The sequence below is a fragment of the Maylandia zebra genome, linkage group LG3 (assembly GCF_041146795.1).
Source record: "Maylandia zebra isolate NMK-2024a linkage group LG3, Mzebra_GT3a, whole genome shotgun sequence".
Lineage (NCBI taxonomy): Eukaryota > Metazoa > Chordata > Actinopteri > Cichliformes > Cichlidae > Maylandia > Maylandia zebra.
This window is the reverse complement of record NC_135169.1, coordinates 12,830,336-12,851,319: the sequence shown is the minus strand read 5'-3', so window position 1 is coordinate 12,851,319 and position 20,984 is coordinate 12,830,336. Positions and strand designations below refer to the sequence as shown.

The window sequence follows — 20,984 nt, the reverse complement described above, 5'->3', positions numbered from 1 at the left end:
CCATCCATTCTCTTACAATTATCCTTGTCAGAGTTGTTTCTCTGTAGATGTGTAAATTATATAAAATTAGCCATATTTCTATCTTGTTGATGTGATTTTCTTTTTATTGAAACTCCAAACAGGCCAGTTTCTCTTCCCATATTAATAACTTATAAGACATAACTCTAAAGTATAATCAGTGGTTTGTAATCTGTCATGATTGCAGAGTTTAGGACACATATAGACACATGGAGACAGGCAGAGTAAACCAAAGGCAAACTGTTATTACAACTGGAGAAAAGTCCTTAAAGCAAAGTCCAACAGAAAAATCCACAGTATCCAGAACTCACAGAGGAGGTTAACAGACACTGAGACTGATAGGCTCGTAGCATAAACCTATTCACTGGAACGTTCAAGACAATTCAACTACACAGCAAAAAGCATTGAACACCAAGCAGACAAAGTTCTTTATGTTTCTCGTGCACGGGAGAGAACTGGACAAACGCCGTTCCTTCACTTGACCCCAGTTGCTCTCGTCTGCTCCCTCTGCTCTTTTATTGAGGTTACATGAGTATGCATAGGTTCATTAACATATGAGTCTTACATAGATATACATTTAACCAGAGAGTACCGTGTGTGTGTGTGTGGTCAAGATGTGGCACTTAGACTAAAACAGATATAGGGGAGACCGGGGATAGTTGTAACATTTTTGACATTTCTGTCTGTAAATTGGAGCTCTTTTAAGGTAGTGGATTCAAAATGTAATGCAAAGTATTTACATGTCTCTGCTATTAAATAGTGCAGCTATTTTCTCTGCAGCACAATTACCCATTGCATAGTATGGTCTCAAACACGAAGAGTGAAATGTTACAATTAACCCCATAGTCTGGGTTAGTTGTAACATATCCTGGGGTGAAATGTAACACAATGAAATAAGGGTACTAACAAAATATTAACATGTAATCTTTGTTTATTCAACACATGAATGCACTTAGAGCCATTTATGTAGCTACGTGTGTGTGTGTGACAGAATGCAGAAATCTAGCTTTTGAACATATTCCAACCCCCCCAAAAAAGACAAATTATGGAATTTTCTGCAACTGAATATTTCATTAATTTTGGTTGGTCTTCCTTGAGTTTGGCCTCATTGGCTCAGTGGGCATTATAACCTACAACTCTTGCACCAACAATGAAGCTGAAAAAATGTAGTTGTTCACCAGCATCGCAATTCCATTACTTTTTACCATGGCTTACCTTGGTGTGGTTTGCAGAGTGCTTCAGAAAGATGAGGAAATCTGTTTCTTGCACCCATCCTGATTTATTTCCACTACCAGTACTTCCTACTGGTCCATCTCTGACACAGTGGTCTGCATAATGTATGTGTGGGAACACAAACAGTGGAGGAATTGTGTTGCCAGTGGCATTAACCGCATATACAAAAGCGACCAGTGAACCTCTCTCTGCTGATGTCGTTGCCCCAACTTGTTTAATATAAGTTAAAGTAATAGTGTGGTAAGTTTTCACATCTGCGTTATTGTTACAACTAACCCAGACTGTTGCTGTTACAACTGACCCAGACTCCTATAGCCATGAACTAGCTAACATTACAGCCAACGGCTAAAACACTAGCACTAAAGACCTACACAGAATATATCCCCATAGACATACAAATAACATAATTTAAGTTTGATGAGTTTAACTGCAAAGCAGATAATGCTATTAGAAATTGAAATAAAGTAGAAAAACTTACTTTTTGGCATACAAATTACTTTTTTTCATGTTAAATTGTCTGTGTTTGACAAAATGTACTGATTTTTCACATGTGATAGCAGAACTAAATTGGGCATGCACAGGATGAGTCACATCATTTGAAACTTAGCCCTGATTGGAGAAATTGGAAGTGTTACAACTGACCCACTTTACAACTATCCCCGGTCTCCCCTACTTGTGTTTGCTATCCGGTTGTTCAGTCTGACATCACTAGCCGTGTCTGGACCTAAACTCCGCTGCAGGTCCATATATCAAACGATCACTATGCCATTACTGAGAGTTGAAAAACTGTCTAAAGTCTTTCATCTTTAATAAAATGATCAGCGTTCTGCTCTACCAGGTGTAACAATAGAGTTTAACATCCAGGCATCCATGAAAACGGAATTTATGACATTTAACGGAGTTAGAAGTTAGCAGGGAGTTAGCTCGCTAGCTTCTATCTAAATACAATATAGCATGTCCTGACTGCGGGGTTTTGGAAACAAATTAAAACGTACAGCTCTGTTATCACTTCCAGCATAAATGAAGACAGAAAACTAAACAGCAGTGATGTTTGTAGGGTTACTGAAGTTGGGCTAGCTGGTATATGGTTGCTAGCTGGTTTTTTGACTTTTCCAGTGCTTTCAACACCATCAGGCCGACCCTCCTGGGTGATAAGTTAGCAGCGATGCAGGTGGATGCTTCTCTGGTGTCCTGGATTGTTGATTACCTGACAGGAAGACCACAATATGTATGTCTCCCACAGTGTGTGTCTGACAAGGTGATCAGCAACACAGGGGCACCACAGGGGACTGTCCTCTCCCCCTTCCTCTTCACCCTCTACACCACAGACTTCAGCCACTGCACAGAGACCTGCCATCTTCAGAAGTTTTCTGATGACTCTGCGGTGGTTGGATGCATCAGCAGGGATGATGAGACAGAGTACCGGGCTGTGGTCGACTCCTTTGTCACGTGGTGTGAGCAGAATCATCTGCAGCTCAACGTGGCAAAGACCAAGGAACTGATCGTGGACTTCAGGAAGACCAGGAAACACTTGACCCCTGTTTCAATTCAGGGGGTCAGTGTTGACATTGTGGAGGACTATAAATACCTTGGAGTACACATTGACAATAAACTGGACTGGGCTAAAAACACCACAGCACTTTACAGGAAGGGCCAGAGTCGTCTCTATTTTTTGAGGCGACTGAGGTCCTTCAACATCTGCCAGAAAATGCTGAGGATTTTCTATGAGTCTGTTGTGGCCAGTGCGATCCTCTATGCTGTTGCATGCTGGGGGAGCAGGCTGAGGGTCGCAGATGCCAACAGACTTAATAAACTAATCCGTAAGGCCAGCAATGTTGTGGGGATGGAGCTGGACTCCCTCAAGGTGGTGTCGGAGAGGCGGATGCTGTCCAAGATAAAGACAATGTTGGATAACACCTCCCACCAACTCCATGACATGCTGGTGTAACCCAGTAGAGAAAACTACCTTTTGTTATTTTTTTCTTGTTTTCGTTTTGATTGTATAAATGTATTTTCATTATTTTATTTTGAAAAGAAACATTTATTTTGAAAAAAGGAAGTGTGATCCTCTAGCAAACTTTTATTTTCTGTTGCTGGATCACAAGGGATAAATGCCTTTTTCATTGGTTGAAGGTGGTTTTAGCCCCGTCTTCCGAAACACCAGACCATCATTTCACATGAGGTAGATCTTTTCGCACGTGGAAATAGATGAGACAGGTCACGGATAGCTCGTGCGGAATTTTCTAACATTTTGGTGAGTTGAGCCCATGGGTTTGAAAAGTTAATAATGTGTTAGTCTGTTGCTAAAAGTTGTTTCTTCTGTTCATACCGATTCGCGAGTGGTAATTTGCTGTTTAAAAACGGTTGAAATGCTGTTGTGGTAGGATTTGTTTAGCATACTCGAAGGATGATTGGAAAAATGTATTATCTTGCTGGTTATACCTATTAATCATAATTTCATGGTTAAAAAGAGAACAAGAAATTCATTTGTTGTTTACATGGTTAAAATAATTTCATGTATAACGAGAGATATATTCAAAGCATGCATGTAATGTATTACTGTGGTAATGTGAAAGAAATGTGAAAAGAGATAAAGAACTAAAGCTATAGCTGTGATACAAGAGAAGAAACGGAGCTGGCTGTGTACAATAATGTTAATATTGTTGTGCAGGCTAGGTTTTTTTCCCTTGTCCGTGTGGAAGGAACTAAGATTTTGGATTCCAATGGATTCTCTCCGGATGGAGATGGCGAGCCTGAGCCCAGACTGAACTTTGCAGAGGAACTTACTCTTCTTCCTCGACGGAGACTCCCAAGTGGTAACACACAAACCACAAACGGAAGAGAACAAGAACTAGACTAAGAATTTTTGACTTGACAAATGACCAAAGACAAAAAGACAATTGAATATTGAGCTCAAACGACTATTTTTGGGGTTATTTTTGTTTTGCCGGCTTCTTCTTATTATTGTTATGGTTATTATCACTACTACTGTCAATGTGGAATTTGTGTCTTGTTTATTTCATTTTTGTGCAAAATAATAACTGTTGCTGCTCAAATTCCTGTCTCCAGCCATTTCATTCTGCATTCGCCTCGCTTTCTATTGTAGCCCTGCCGAACCTAGCAACTGGTCCGTAGTTTGGCTGTCCTAAACTATTTAAAATGAGTCAGTGGTTACAAAAACATATTTAAAAAATAACATCTCTGTGCAGTTAATGAATGGTGAAATAAAAAATGTCATATAGTCTTTTACAAGTCAACAAGTGGTCACCGTACTCTAATAGCTCAGCTGTGCTGTAGATGGGTTTCCCTCTTCACTATCAATCATGTCTTTGTCCTATAAAGTGGGAGAACAACTACACTGGTGACTTTTCATTTTGTCCTGTTACCATTTGTAACTAATTTGTTGACTTTATGTCATTTTAGTTTCTAATAAAATGTCATGCAGTCCTGTGTTCCCTGATTTAATTAAATCTGTGAATTAGGATGCAGAAGCAGAAAGTTTAGAGGTTTTATTGCAGGGTTAATAAATGGTGGTGTGAGAGAAATTCTGCACAGACTCTGAGTCTGAAAGACGAACAGTGTTTGGAGTCTGCTGTTACCATCACAGCTGTGTAGGTGGCAGTAATACAACTTTATGCTGGTTCTCAGCCACTAATGAAAAAGAAGTGAGCTTCTTACAGCTCTTCATAACTTACTGTTATTACTGTATTTTTATTTTATCTGATCAGCAATAATTCAGGTCGTTAAAGTGTTTGAAATGTTATTAGTGTTATTGCTCATTATTACTGTGATTAGTGTAACGGCTTTAGGACCCAGGGGATCAAACAGAGGGTATAAAAAAGGAAGTAGCAGCAGGTGCTCTTCTTCTTCTTCTCTCCTTTGTTCTGATGTGAGGCTGTGGACTGTGGTGTTTGTGGGATGCTGCAAAGTTTTGGAGTGTGAACAGAGTGTGCTGAGGAGATCGTGTCACCATATAAGTGAGCATACTGCCCTTTAGCAGAGATTCAAGGTATAGACTGAATGTTTTTAAGTTATCTTTCTTTAAGCCTTTAAAATACATTAATTTAAATTAATCTTTAAATTACCAGTTAAAATATTATCCTACAGGATCGAGGCCTCAGTGCTCCTGTGTTTTTGATTATTATATTAGTGTATTTTTGTTTATTTGATCAGCAATAATTCAGTTTATTATGTGTTTGAAATAAATTGAATGACTGAATCACACTTAAAAGTGTTTTTTGTTCTTGTTGTTTTATGCATTTACTCTGAGTGTGTGATTATTGTGCTGCTGTTACAGTCTTTCTGTTTTACTTCTCAGCACTGCCATCATGTGTCTGAATACACAGCGTACAGTCAAACTCAACAACCTCAGTTAAAGATTTGATAACATTTAAAGCTGTTGAGCACCAGTGCAGGTTATTTTTGACCTGTGTTTGTGTTTTTGAATAAATCTCTTGAAGTTTTTGCAAATTAAAAATGTTGTATATTTCTGATGGATGTAAAACTTTTAAAACACTGAAAGAAATTTTAAATAAATTCAGATCTGCAAAGAAATGCATTGATTATGTTTTATTCAAGAATCAATATCAAACAGTATCACAAGATCAAACTGCAAAGAATAACATCTTTACTCTTCTGAGCAGTTTACATGTGTGTGAAAGACTGTTGGTGGTCACCATCTTTTCTGCCACAGGCTTATTTTTATCCACTGACAGGCCTCATGGTTTCTGGTTGGGTCACCATGAACAGAGGAAATGCAGCCTGTGGTTTCAGCCTCAAGTCTTCAGTGTAGCTGATGTTTAGTTTTATGTTATCAGCTCACAGCAAAGAGTTAACAAGGAGCACAGACAAAGAGCACAGTATGAATTTCACTTTGACCTCTGTGTGCATGACACATGTTTACATGATGTGCCTGTACTGGAATAACAGTAGTGACAATCAAATATTCAGTTATCTTTATAAAATAGTGCCTCTTCTTCATCATTTTTCATTAATCAATGTAATAAATCCGTAAATCAAACAATCATTTGCACCAAAGTTAATTTATTCAAAGCTAATAATTGAAAACAAAATGAAATTTCTTCATATTTTTGTTCATTTTTTGCACTTTAAGAAAAGTTTTTTCTTTAACGTGTGAATATTTCTGTAACTGTTGGTGACCTCATAGCTGCAGGCTTATCTGCACCATCTCTGCACTTAAACATTACAGTGACTTCATTATTTCCATCAGCCTGCAGAACTAAAATGAGGAAGAACAATTGAAGCTAAATATGAGCTGCCTTCCAGATCACATGCTTTAGCTCTGACAGCACAGACAGATGATGAGGAGACTGTGAGACGTTAAACAGGCAGAATACAGAGCTCAGAGTTTTACACGTTCTGGTTTGTTGTCTTTCACACTCCTTAAAACATGAGAAAATATTTACTGATCTTCATTTTACTATAAATAACACCTCGGTGTGTAAATTGCCTTGATTGCTAATTTACTGTTAATAGTTAATATTTATTATTATCTGAAAAAGAAAACCATAAGAATCTAAAATCTAAAACAAGATGCTAAAACAGGGCCAACTTTCTCTAAATGTAATCACACAGAGCTCAGATGAGTAGAGAGTGTTTCCACAGCAGGTGTGTTTTTCCACAGCAGGTGTGTGTTTGCACAACTGAAGGTTTGCAGGTTGAACACTGGAGAAGATCAGAGACAGAAGAAGACTGGATTAAGTGGATAAACTACAAGGGTGATTCTCTGCAGTCAGGCTAGTTTCCTCAGTGTGCTGTAACTCAGTGAGTGGATGAACAGTCGGTCCTTTTATGTGCAGCTATTTGAGGATGGAGAACAAATGTGCCAACCTGAGCTGACTGGAGCAGGTGAGGAAGATAACTAACACATCCCACTGACAAGGAAGAGCTGTGGAGCTGTGACAGACTGTGGCAACATCAATGAAAAAAGGCAAAAATCTAATAATTATTTTATTACAGTCCTGATATCAGACCTCTGTTTATTTGTTTATTAGAAGCTCAGATATTAACCCTCTAAAGCCTGAATCATAAATGAAATGAAAACTTTTTAAAAGCTGGTGTGTTTATTTGAACCTTCTAAAAAATAAATATTTTTCACATGAGGTGGAAAAAATCTTTTTTAGCTGCATCTGGCATTTTTGTACAATTTGTTGCTCAGTTTATCTTCAAATAGAAACATTAAAGTTTCTTTTTAACACATTAAACTTTGAGTTTCCTTTCAAAATGTTCACAAATCTTTTAGAAAACTGGTGAAAATATCTTTGAGGAATCGTTGAAGGCTCGTTGACTGATGTCAGCCATGTTGGATGTCTCAGCTCAGGGCTCTGCATGAGTTGCTGATCCCCGCTGGTTAATCTGTGCACTGCATGTGTGTCTGTAGACATCAGGTTCTTTAACGTGAGCAGAAAAAGCCAAGCAACAAACTTTGTTAAAGAGGATGAAAAGAAACTTGATGAATGTTGGTCGGATATTCTTCTGTCAGAGGAGACAAAGATAAATTTGTTCACATTCAGTCAGACAGATCAGTGAGTCTGTAGTTGTGATACTGGAGGGTGGAGGCAGGACACGACAACAAAGATAAAACTATGACCTGCAAAGTGTGTCAGTAACTAAGCAACAGAGCACCTTTGTATATCACAGAGAAAGGTAGGAACACTAAACAGGAAAGAAACTTAAATGTTTGCAGTGGACAGGAAATGTGAACACGTCACACAACTGCTGTGGTCAAAGCTACAGGAGCTGTTTGAGGTTGGTGTAAAAGGAAGGAAGCACAGAGAGGTGATAGAAGGATGAGCTGAATATAAACTCTGGTCTCATCTACATTAAGTGCAGCTTCTCTTTATCAAGGCAAAGTCGAAACCTTTGAGATTAGATGCAGATTAGCGTGCAGGGCTGGACGTGAGGATGGGGCACTCTTTACTCTGTTTGCTGGGGTTATTCTGTGAGTACAATACACACCTTTACTGTTTGAATGGCAGCGATAAAGGAAAATGTTTCTCACTGGTGACAATTACAGTGTATCACTGCTTTAACCTGTTTACCTGACAGCTTCAACACAGCAGACTAGATGTTTCCAGCTGGTTTCACAGCTAATAGAAACACATATATTTGGTGATGAGTAATAACTGTGCCATGTGAAGATTTAAAAAAAAAAACTCAGTTTATATATTTATTGTGATTTTGTCAGTTGTATAATGTCTGATGATGTTTCATTCATTATTTTAGTGCTCGGTACAGTCAGACATGGAAACACTGAAGGTGAGAAACTGTTTTCTTCTTCTTGTGTTGCTCTAAATGACGTCCTCTGTGTTATATTTTGTATCATAAACCAAACATTTCATTGATTTATTGGTTAAAATGTTAATATAACCATGTTAACTGTGTGAGCAATCAAACACACACCCACGATACAAACTGTACATTTACTGAAGAGCTGTGGCTTCATACATGTGGATTTTCTTTTCATGTTTATCTGATCTGAAAACATCAACAGTGTGTGTAGTGCAGTTTATCTCACTGAGTTATGCTGTTCTTCACATCACACTGACCTGTGATGTGAAGAACTCTGCTGACTTTGAATATGACTGGTTCAGAGAACCCAGTGTTTACTCTAACCAGAAGACCAAAGTAGCTGGTGAATCAAAGGGAGAACTTGTGACCTCTAAAGGCGGCATCTACGCCTGCAGAGGACGTATAAAAGGGACACATTTACTCACAGTAGAAAGTGATCCAGTCATCATTCAGGAAACTGGTGAGTTTAAAAATGTCATAAGAAATAAAACAACATGGATTCCCCAAAGTTTGGAGATCAGAGGGGGATAATATTATGACAAAAACTTATGTTACAAAGTGATTTACGGCCCCAACCTGCCAAGTTATTTCTGAATATATAAAGTGTTATAAAGTTAAAAAATAATAAACAATAATGGGGTTATAATATTTGATAATACTGTTTTTATTTTTAATGATAATATGTTAATCAGTCAGAAATTAAATGTGTGGCTCAGTCGTTCATAAACGTGTTTTGTGATTTGGCCCCTGATGCTCCAGTTGTCACGGTTCAGCATTTTGAGTCTCGTGTGTTTTGGTATTTTATAATATGTTTTATGTTCTGAGTCCTTTGCTGTTTTGATTATTGTAGTTATTATTATTATTACCCCAGGATCAGTTATGGCTGTTACGGTTTTAGTTCTTAGGTTTTGTTTTATGTGTTCATGTTGTGTTTACTCTGTGCATTTCTGTCCCACGTTTCAGGTCTCTATGTTCTGTCTCAGTCTCTGTTAAGTTTACATGTCTAGAGTTCAGTCGGTGTGTTTCCTGTTTTACTTTGAAGGTCTGCGTCTCATGTCAGTGTTTCTAGTTTTGTTTCCCTTGTCTCGTCCCCCTAATAGACCCTGTGCACGAGAAAATGATAACTTCCTGGTTTGAGACAGGATCTGGGGTTGTACATTTCTGGTAGCTTTACTTTGTGGTCAATCGCTACTGTGAAGACATCCTCCAAAATCATGTCCAGAACAGAAAAACTGAAAGATCAGGTTAAGTTACAAAGAGCAGAAGGTGGGAACACTCACCACTGTGTGTCATAAAAAAATCTAATGATCAATTTTGACGTTTAAGCGTTTAGATCAATCAGTTGTTTACATCACTCAACACAAGCAGAACTGCATCACTGCAGCAGAAGACACATCGTCCACATTCAGAAGCACATCTCTGTATAGTGACTGGTCTTATGATTTAAACAGGCAAATGTTCAGCATTCAAACTACAGGTGAAGAATAGTCAAACCAGATGTTTCCCTGTTATGTCGATATCAGCTAGTCAAGTACACACCTACACAGCATGTTAACAAACTGTGAAAAAAGCCACACAAAAAATGAATGATTGCTGGTAAGGGTTTCTATACATTAGTATTTATGAAGGGTATGTTGTGACTTACCTTCAAAATTACAGTGGTCCTTCGCTATGACGCGGTTCACCTTTCAACTCGCTGTTTAGCAGATTTGTTAGTGCAAGTTTGCACGTTTTTTTTTTTACATCACATTGTGTCCTGCGTCCTGATCGCTGCAGACGATCTCCTCCGTGCCGTCTCTGCTGCACAGTACACAATCGCTGCATCGATGGCTAGCAGTGTGACTCTGAAGTGCAGTCACACTGCTTTTTCCCCAACAAACACAACAATGTCGACGAAACGTTTACCACCATCAAAAAAATAAAATTGGCTACTTGATTTCACCTATCGCTGGTTATTTTTAGAACATAACACCCGCGATAAACGAGGGACCGCTGTTTACAAATACTGAGAAATATAGAATTTAAATCCTTTCTCTGTTCTGCTCTGAGGCGCGGGGGAAAAATATCGACAGGTCTATGAACAGCATCTACATACATATTCCGTAAATGCCCAAGACATCTCGAGAAATGTAAATCTCACCTCGATTCATCAATTTGGTTGACTTGTTTTGGAAAAAGCGGCAGTAAACAAGGAGCGAATATAACACCGGAAACGAAGCGCCCTACAGGAGTTTCCCCACCGGAAGTAGCATATGCTAATGTGCACATAGTCTATCACTCCCAGCTGTGCTCTCCTTCTGTGTCTCATTCCCTTCATTATACTGCAGCTCTGTTACCATGTTGAGACAGAAATCAGAGAAAATTTGAAATGTCTTAAACTGAGAGGAAAGAAAAAACAATATAAAGAAAATATTTGTGTAGATTTTGTTTTGTTGGAATTTGAGTAACTTGAAGAAATCTTTTAAAATTTAGGATATTTTACATTTACATTGTATCAGGTGTATATTTTCTTACCTGATTTTTCATAACAGCATATAGACCCAGGGCCATATCCATTTACCCAGAGTCACTAACTGAAAATCTTCAGATCTGTTTTAGGTATGATTGATTGTTTTTATGCAATTTTAATGAATCATCTGCATATTTATATAATTTTCCTCCTTTTTCACAACATCAGATAAACCCAGGGCCACACTGACAGCAGGAACTACAATCATACCAGTAGGGGGCAGTGTGACACTGACCTGCTCTGTGCAGAGCTCTGATGGATGGAAATATGAGTGGTTCAGACGAACCCAAAGAACCTCTGAAGGTCAAATCAGAGATCAACAAAACAGAGATATCAGAGTATCTCAAGGAGGAATCTACCGCTGCAGAGGAACAAGAGGAAACCCAGTTTACTACACTGATAGAAGTGATGATGTCACCATTGAGATAACCTGTGAGTTCAGTCATTTAGTTTGAAATATACATTCACTCATGATTATCAAACATACAATGTGAAGTTTTCTGTGTTGATTTCATGTTTCTGTTTGTATCTCAACTGTTAATATGTGTAAACAGTTTCCAATAAAGTTGTTGTAAAACAACAACCCAACTGGCCTCAGATATTCAGAGGTGAGACGATCACTCTGACATGTGAGGTGCAGGAAGGAGGTGAAACCACTGAGTGGGAGTATGGATGGAGAGAACGCGGGACACCCACACAGTGGACACACAATAATGATTGGACATTCAGAGTGTCTGAGTCCAGCAGTGGAGACTACATGTGTAAGAGTCGACGCAGAGATGACTCATATTCTTCAACAGAGTGGAGTGAAGCCTTCACATTGTCAGTATCAAGTAAGTCATGTTTGTTGTGTGATCTCCATTTGACAAATGTCATAATGGTCAGCACAGGATGAATTCAATGGTCTACAAAGCATGTTACATTGTTAGTCAGACAAAGAGCTGCAGCTGATAGTAGCCTCATTGTAGACAGTTTGTCACCACTTTGTGTCATGAACCTTCAGCTGGTATAGAGACGCCAATGCTGACCTGCTGCTCCATCACCTGAGGACAATACTGACAGAAATAAACAGAGATAATAATGATAATAATAATAATAATAATAATAATAATAATAATAATAATAATAATAATAATAATAATAATAATAATAATAATAATAATAATAGTAGTAGTAGTAGTTTACAACAAATAACAATAAATCTACAGTTTGTATTTTTTTTTAAGTCATTCTGGCCTGTCCTCTCATAAAACACTGCCATTTGTTAAAATAAAACACACACATGACTGTGTTTAATACAAAAAGCAATGATGACCAATTAGATTTAGAGCTCAATTGAAAACATTTATGGTTGGAGCCACACCAGCTTCACTCCAAAAACGACACCAGAGCAAAGCAGCAGATGGAGGAGAATCGAGGGAGGGAAGTTAAAAATATAACATAAACATAAAAATATTGTTACTGTTACTATGACTACCATAATCTCCACCACTAGTCACCTCCAGCAGGAGGATACTGAGATTGAGCCCTTTAAAGTCACTCACAGAACCTGAAGATGGTCCAGTTCAGTGTGTGTGTGTGTGTGAATGTAGAATCACATAAGTGATGGATATGTTTGATTTACTGATATTATTAATGATGTGATTTTTGATATTTGATGTTAGTTACTGTCTCTGACTGTATCAGTGAAGACCTCCCTGCTTTATCACTGTAACCAGTAGCATTTATTCATAATGTGTGTTCAAATATTCAGAAATAGTATAAAATACAGAGTATCTTTAATTAATTTTGTTATGGAAACTTTTTTCATGCTGTGAAATTTGAAACTTTAACCAGGACTGCTGTATTTTACCTGTTACTTTGCTCACAAATGCTGTAATCGATCATTACTACATGTATGTGTTTTAATGTATAATAACAGCAACAGCAGATAAAAATATAGTTTTAAAAAGGAAAATAAACATTTAAACCTTCACAAAAGGTGACTTCTTTCTATTATACAGTATAAAACAAACACCAAACATTTCCCTCTTAACACATCATTGTGTTTCCTTCAGCAGTGAACTCCATTAGTTTACATTCAGTGTAACTTCTTCAGGCCAGAAAATGGACAAATAGTTTTACTATCCTTACTTTGTGATGTAAGAGTTACTGCAGCTCTGGCATCATGTTGACATAGACACAATTCAGCAACAGAAAATCAAACTGTCTTAAAGTGCAGAGAAAAAAGTTTGTTCTTTCATCTGGGGAGTTTTTAAAGTTTAAATGTATTTTCTTGTATTTTTAGTCAAGAGGATGAAAAATGTACATGTTTCCTTTTTCATAACATCAGATAAACCCAGGGCCACACTGACAGCAGGAACAACAATCATACCAGTAGGGGGCAGTGTGACACTGACCTGCTCTGTGCAGAGCTCTGATGGATGGAAATATGAGTGGTTCAGACGAACCCAAAGAACCTCTGAAGGTCAAATCAGAGATCAACAAAACAGAGATATCAGAGTATCTCAAGGAGGAATCTACCGCTGCAGAGGAACAAGAGGAAACCCAGTTTACTACACTTATATAAGTGATGATGTCACCATTGAGATAACCTGTGAGTTCAGTAATTTAGTTTGAAATATACATTCACTCATGATTATCAAAAATACAATGTGAAGTTTTCTGTGTTGATTTCATGTTTCTGTTTGTATCTCAACTGTTAATATGTGTAAACAGTTTCCAATAAAGTTGTTGTAAAACAACAACCCAACTGGCCTCAGATATTCAGAGGTGAGACGATCACTCTGACATGTGAGGTGCAGGAAGGAGGTGAAACCACTGAGTGGTGGTATGATTGGAGAGGACCCAGGACACCCACACAGTGGACACACAATAATGATGTGACATTCAGTGTTTCTGAGTCCAGCAGTGGAGACTACATGTGTAAGAGTCGACGCAGAGATGACTCATATTCTTCAACAGAGTGGAGTGAAGCCTTCACATTGTCAGCATCAAGTAAGTCATGTTTGTTGTGTGATCTCCATTTGACAAATGTCATCATGGTCAGCACAGGATCAATTCAATGGTCTACAAAGCATGTTACATTGTTAGTCAGACAAAGAGCTGCAGCTGATAGTAGCCTCATTGTAGACAGTTTGTCACCACTTTGTGTCATGAACTTTCAGCTGGTATAGAGACGCCAATGCTGACCTGCTGCTCCATCACCTGAGGACAATAATGACATAAACAGGATAAATAAATAATATATTCAAACAAATAACAATTGATCTACAATTTCTATAAAAAGAATAAAAGTAATTCTGAACTATCATCTGATCAAATAAATAAACACACACAGACATACCACCAAAAATAGTGGTACTGTTTCTATGATTAACAGTCTCATAACTCTGAGTCACTGCCACTCACCTTTAGCAGGAGGCTGATTGAGATTGATCCCTTTAAACTCCCAGGTCCTAAAGACGGACCAGCTTATTAATCAATCTTCAAGTACTTTTTAAATACAGCAAAGAAAATATAAAACTTTCACAGCTTTGATCAAAACGATTGTACAATTTGTATCTCTTCAAGATCACCAAGATTTGTTGATGTTCACCATTTACATCTAGTTATTTAAACGGTTTTGATTCAGTCACATGCAGCACACAGGACTGACAGCGCACAATCTGCTTTGAGGTAGCAGCCAAGAAAGATGTAGTTTGTGTCTATGAACAGTGAACATCCGTATGTACACGATTCAGTCATTGACTTTTGTTCTTTTTCTAAACTGAACTGCAGATAAACCAAAGGCCAAACTGAGAGCTGATAACACAGCTGTTCCAGTAGGGGGCAGTGTGACCCTGACCTGCTCTGTGAACCCATCATCATCATCTGGATGGAAATACTACTGGTACAGAGATAATACCACAGTGGATGTTGTCCCCACATCAAATGGACAAATCAGTGTCTCACGGGAAGGACTCTACAGGTGCAGAGGAGGAAGAGGAAACCCAGTTTACTACACAGAGGACAGCCAAGAAATTCAGATTAACATAACTGGTGAGTTTGGATTCAGCAACAATATTGAATAGATTGATGATTGAGGATTACTATGAAGGTCAAACAGCATTATATCTCATGGTAACCTCTTTGGCATTGTAATAATGATCTTATTGGAAATGGTTGAATATGAGTAGTCATGTAAAATGTGGAGTCTAGAGAATCAGTGTCAGGAATGTGATCCAAGGAGGGGAGACTAGGTGGGATTATGAATGTGAAACAATCATTTTCAGCAAATCTCCAAATCAGCATAAATTCACAATTAGTTCTGTAACAATTCTACAAGTAACACTGCAAGTAGTGTAGAGCAGGAGTCACAACATGAAACCACAGAGCAGAGTCATGCTGACAGTTTCTGACAGGAAACAGAAAATCTCAATGTAAACATCAGCTTTTGTTTCTTTATATTAAGATTTGACTCTTTGACATATTTATATAGTAAAAGTTTGTAACGCAGATTTACTGAAGTCAACATTTAAGAGGAAATTTAAGAGACTGGACTTGTGTTTATGTGTTCATTGTGGGGAGTCAAGTCATTTAAACACAGCAGGAGTTGACTCAAAGTGGTTTCAAGTCAAGGAAAATCGATGAACTGGATTTATTATAAAATTATCTTATAAAATATCAAATATAATTAAACTTTATTATTTGTTGTCACTATCTTTGGCAGAATTTTCATCTCCTGTGTGGTTGATTGTTCGACTGGTTTGTGGAGTCTCTCTCATTATTATTCTCCTGCTCTTGTTGTATCTCTGCAGACAGTCCAAGTGTAAGAGCCTCTTCTTTTCATGCTGTATTACAGAGTTTATTTACTACACACACTTTAATTATTCACACATATACATGTATTCTGATCTCATGACACAAAATATCAGTGGAACAATTTATACATGACAAACATGTGTAATAACATTTGTCTCTTTCACAGATTCCTGCTTCACCAGGTTGGTAAAATACTTTTAATTATTATTTTAAACAAACATCAGTTACTTTTGAGTTTATTGTTTTTATTTCCTGTTTCAGGTGGATCCAGTCTGAGAGTCACAGTCCGGGCTCCTCCACAAATCATGGAGTCAACCAGAATGAAACTCATGAATACAACTCTGTTCATCCTGGTCAGCACTTAAACCGATCTTTATTATCATTATTAATATTGACTTTTCATTCAGTCTCCATTAACAGGAACATTTCTTAGGTTCAGTTTGTGCTCAGCAGCTTTTCAAAGAACATTTATCAAAATCCAGCTGGACAAACATCCAAATAACCAACTGACTACATGCACAAAAGATCAGAAACAAACAGGATTTTACAACCTGATTGTATCTTTAACTCGACTGAAAGAATCCACAAATGTTATTGTTTCAGATCAGAACAACACAAACAGTAACACCATGATGGGTTCATGCTCTGAAAATATCTGATAGTCCTGGATTTGACTTAAACACAACTAATGAAATTGAATGTGATGTGTTCACAAACATTTTTACATTTCAGGTGCAGATGAACCTCGAGACGTCACATACTCTCTTATTAAACTTCAAAACCTTAGAAAGAAGAGTGAGTACACAAAACACGGTGTAGAAAAAAGCCTGGGAAGTTTTTAAAGTGTTTAAAATGTTTTAATTATTTTCATTAATCTGATCATCTTCACAGAGAAGCATCATAAAGCAGAGCAGAGTGCTGTTTACTCTGAGGTGAAGACAGGAGCTGCAGGTACAGTCACAACAGTCTCATTCAGTGTTTGCACTTGAATGTGTCATCACATCGTTATATTGCAGGTAATTATAGGTCAACATGGAGTTTAGTTATTCACTGACCAAGCTTAGCTACTACATACGACCACTACACATCACCAGAGTTGAATCTTATACACATCGAGGGCCGTTCAGAGTTTAGTGTAAGTTTGTCTGCTTCATATACAGAATGATATTGTTATTGTACAGTATGGTATTGTCCATCTATATGTCCCCCAACTAAATAGTTTCTCTCATGTTTTTACTCTGTAATGTTCTTGTCATCATATCTGTGCTGAACAAATGTGTCCTGAGCTCTGACGTCTCTTTTAGAGGACAGTCTGATGTATGCTGAGGTCAAACAGCCCAAAAAAGAAAAAGCCAAGAAAAACAAAGGTGAGCAAAGTCTGCCATCATCTCCACTGAATATTGTTCAACATGTTTATCTGCTCTTACAATGTAAATCTGTTTATTTTAATATTTATATATTCACACTTTGTCAGCTATTTAAAATCTTCTCTTTTATCTTTGTGTGACCCCGTGGTAGGTACCTATTTAAAATAGGACAGAGCCGTAGGCGCACAGTCAGTTTAAAAGAGTTAAATTTTTGATACAAAATAAAAGAAACAGTGTAACAGCGGCACCTAAAAACAATTAAAAACGTTACCTCATTAAAAACGATAAAACTGTACGATTGCCCGTGAGACAGGACAAGCGCTGCAGGGAACCGTTTAAAAACAAATCGACATAGCACACAGGTTAAAAATGGACGGCAACTCACACATGACCCCAAATGGGTAAAACACTATAGAAAAAAAGTCAAATCTTCGGTGCCGTCTTCACTCGAGCCCACCGCTGTGCATGCAAAAGCGGGGAGACAAAAAAAGGATTTGTTTTCCCTGCAGCGCCTTCACCGTCTGCGACAATATATATATTAAAAAAAGGGTTAAAATACTAAAAGAATCCATATCTGTGGTGCCTACTGATACAGAAAAGATTTAAACAAAAAAAAAAAACAAAAACATCGACAGCCGCAACAGTCAGTCTGTCGACTTACACCAGTTTAAAACAAATTAAAACACACTGAAGTGTCGGGTCCTTTGCCCGCAGCCAGAGATCCACCTGGCAAAGCAGCAGCTCGGTACTCTGTAAATAAAAGGCAGGAGATCACTTAGCTGGACAGTAAAACACAGGAATATTCCTCAACTGAATGGGTTTTGTTACCTGTCCACAAGTTCGTGTCACACCCTAATAAATGTGGGTCAGTGGCGATGAAGTCCACTATACCGTTCTCGCGGGAGCAATGTTTCCCACCTACAAGGGTGCAAATAACTGTAAACCTCTGCCAACAGCCAGAGCTCAAGTGGTACATTTTTGTGTAACCTACCGTTCTAACAGAAGTTTAGGGGAAGACCCGTATCAGACTTTCATAGTTAAGAAACACCAACTTGCCCAACTCGGACCAAGCACTCGCAGTTTCAGGTTTGCAGAGGAATACCCAATTGCCCACACCTGCACTTATGAAAGGAGCAAAGACCAGCTCCGCCCACCAGGGGCGGTCCCGAGTCTCCAGGTCTCACCTGTCACATTTGCATCAGTGGAGACATCCAGTTTCCTCCTGGTTAATGATATTATTGTTTTCAATCATCTTCTCTTCATTCACAGGAACATCAAGTCCTGCAGCTGATGCAGCAGTTTATTCTGAAGTCACATCAGGAAGCTCTCTCAGTAATTCTGCTGCCATGCAGGCTGATTTATTCTTCACATTATTAAATGTCTTCAGCTCATAATATCTTTACATGTTGGAAATCACTTTGTCTCTTTGTGCTTGTCTTACAGGTCAGTGAGGAGAGCTGTAGCAGCAAAGCCAAGAAGAAGCTTTTTATGAAGCCACTCTTGCTCCTCTGCTGCCCAAATATCAGACATGCTCAGCTTTATGTGCAGTTACAATATTACATCATAATATCATATAATTCAGTATAAACCAAATGGAGGTGTATTCATATTCAATATTCATGCTCTTTATCTTCGGTTACTTTTACAAAAAAAATTGTAATAAACCTTGACTGTATCTAACATGTTCCAACAGCAGTGAGAAATATGTGATGTTTAGTATCTGACAGCACAATTTACAGTCAGTGTTTGCAGTGTAAATACTGATATGGGCACCAACAAATACTTTAACTGTGTTTGTTTACATTATATAAATAAGAATTATATCATAGGCAGTGAATACATTTGAATGTATTTCATGTATATTTTTGTGTTTCTGATCATTTTTTGCATCTTTTAGTTAGAAGGTAGAAATAAAATCTTTTGACATTTGAACATTTTATATTTATTTTTGATTTTTGTTTCCTGTATGAAATTATCCACAAACTAATCAGATCATCTCTCTATGTGCTGATAGTTAAATGAAAAGATAACTTGTACATGGGCTAAATCTCATATGACAGATTGCATGGAGACAGAACATCACCGAGAATTAAAGCTCTGCATCAATCACGGTCAGCACGACTCAGAGAAGTAGCAGTATTAAAATTCATTAATACGACACAAACCTCAGAGCTAAAAATCCAGACAGGTTCAACCAAGAACAAGACAGCAACAAAACATCTGTCTGACCCTGCAGAGTCTGATTGTTTAGTCACAGTGAGGAGGAGGCACAGGTCAGTCAGGTGTAAACTTAACCAGCTGGGTTGAGCCTGGTTGGCATTTTTCTGCAAAATCAGCATGACGGTGATAAACAGTGCTGATCATATCCTCTAATACAGGGTGACCATAATTTGATTTCCAAAAAAGAGGACACTTGCGCCAGTCATGAAGAACCTTTATAATACTGTTTACATGAAGAAAACATATTTAAACAATAACATCTCTGTGCAGTTAATGAATGGTGAAATAAAAAATGTCATATAGTCTTTTACAAGTCAACAAGTGGTCACCGTACTCTAATAGCTCAGCTGTGCTGTAGATGGGTTTCCCTCTTCACTATCAATCATGTCTTTGTCCTATAAAGTGGGAGAGCAACTACAACTACACTGGTGACTTTTCATTTTGTCCTGTTACCATTTGTAACTAATTTGTTGACTTTATGTCATTTTAGTTTCTAATAAAATGTCATGCAGTCCTGTGTTCCCTGATTTAATTAAATCTGTGAATTAGGATGCAGAAGCAGAAAGTTTAGAGGTTTTATTGCAGGGTTAATAAATGGTGGTGTGAGAGAAATTCTGCACAGACTCTGAGTCTGAAAGACGAACAGTGTTTGGAGTCTGCTGTTACCATCACAGCTGTGTAGGTGGCAGTAATACAACTTTATGCTGGTTCTCAGCCACTAATGAAAAAGAAGTGAGCTTCTTACAGCTCTTCATAACTTACTGTTATTATTGTATTTTTATTTTATCTGATCAGCAATAATTCAGGTCGTTAAAGTGTTTGAAATGTTATTAGTGTTATTGCTCATTATTATTACTGTGATTAGTGTAACGGCTTTAGGACCCAGGGGATCAAACAGAGGGTATAAAAAAGGAAGTAGCAGCAGGTGCTCTTCTTCTTCTTCTCTCCTTTGTTCTGATGTGAGGCTGTGGACTGTGGTGTTTGTGGGATGCTGCAAAGTCACAGCTGAAAGTGTTTTTTTTGTTCTTGTTGTTTTATGCATTTACTCTGAGTGTGTGATTATTGTGCTGCTGTTACAGTCTTTCTGTTTTACTTCTCAGCACTGCCATCATGTGTCTGAATACACAGCGTACAGTCAAACTCAACAACCTCAGTTAAAGATTTGCTAACATTTAAAGCTGTTGAGCACCAGTGCAGGTTATTTTTGACCTGTGTTTGTGTTTTTGAATAAATCTCTTGAAGTTTTTGCAAGTGGAAAATGTTGTATATTTCTGATGGATGTAAAACTTTTAAAACACTGAAAGAAATTTTAAATAAATTCAGATCTGCAAAGAAATGTATTGATTATGTTTTATTCAAGAATCAATATCAAAACAGTATCACAAGATCAAACTGCAAAGAATAACGTCTTTACTCTTCTGAGCAGCTTACATGTGTGTGAAAGACTGTTGGTGGTCACCATCTTTTCTGCCACAGGCTTATTTTTATCCACTGACAGGCCTCATGGTTTCTGGTTGGGTCAC

The 20,984-nt window shown here is 37.8% G+C and overlaps 1 protein-coding gene across 1 annotated transcript in view; it reads left to right on the top strand.

The window, feature by feature from the left end:
* The first annotated feature begins 11,285 nt into the window (after window positions 1–11,285).
* Window positions 11,286–20,984, top strand: part of LOC112429839 (uncharacterized) — a 173,038-nt gene continuing 163,339 nt past the window's right edge. The window contains exons 1-9 of the mRNA XM_076879626.1: window positions 11,286–11,503; window positions 11,626–11,904; window positions 13,404–13,667; window positions 13,790–14,068; window positions 14,852–15,112; window positions 15,783–15,881; window positions 16,041–16,056; window positions 16,136–16,227; window positions 16,607–16,669. Of these exons, the coding sequence (XP_076735741.1) occupies window positions 11,829–11,904; window positions 13,404–13,667; window positions 13,790–14,068; window positions 14,852–15,112; window positions 15,783–15,881; window positions 16,041–16,056; window positions 16,136–16,227; window positions 16,607–16,669 (1,150 nt within the window). The 5' untranslated portion in view covers window positions 11,286–11,503; window positions 11,626–11,828. The remainder of the gene's footprint in view (window positions 11,504–11,625; window positions 11,905–13,403; window positions 13,668–13,789; window positions 14,069–14,851; window positions 15,113–15,782; window positions 15,882–16,040; window positions 16,057–16,135; window positions 16,228–16,606; window positions 16,670–20,984) is intronic.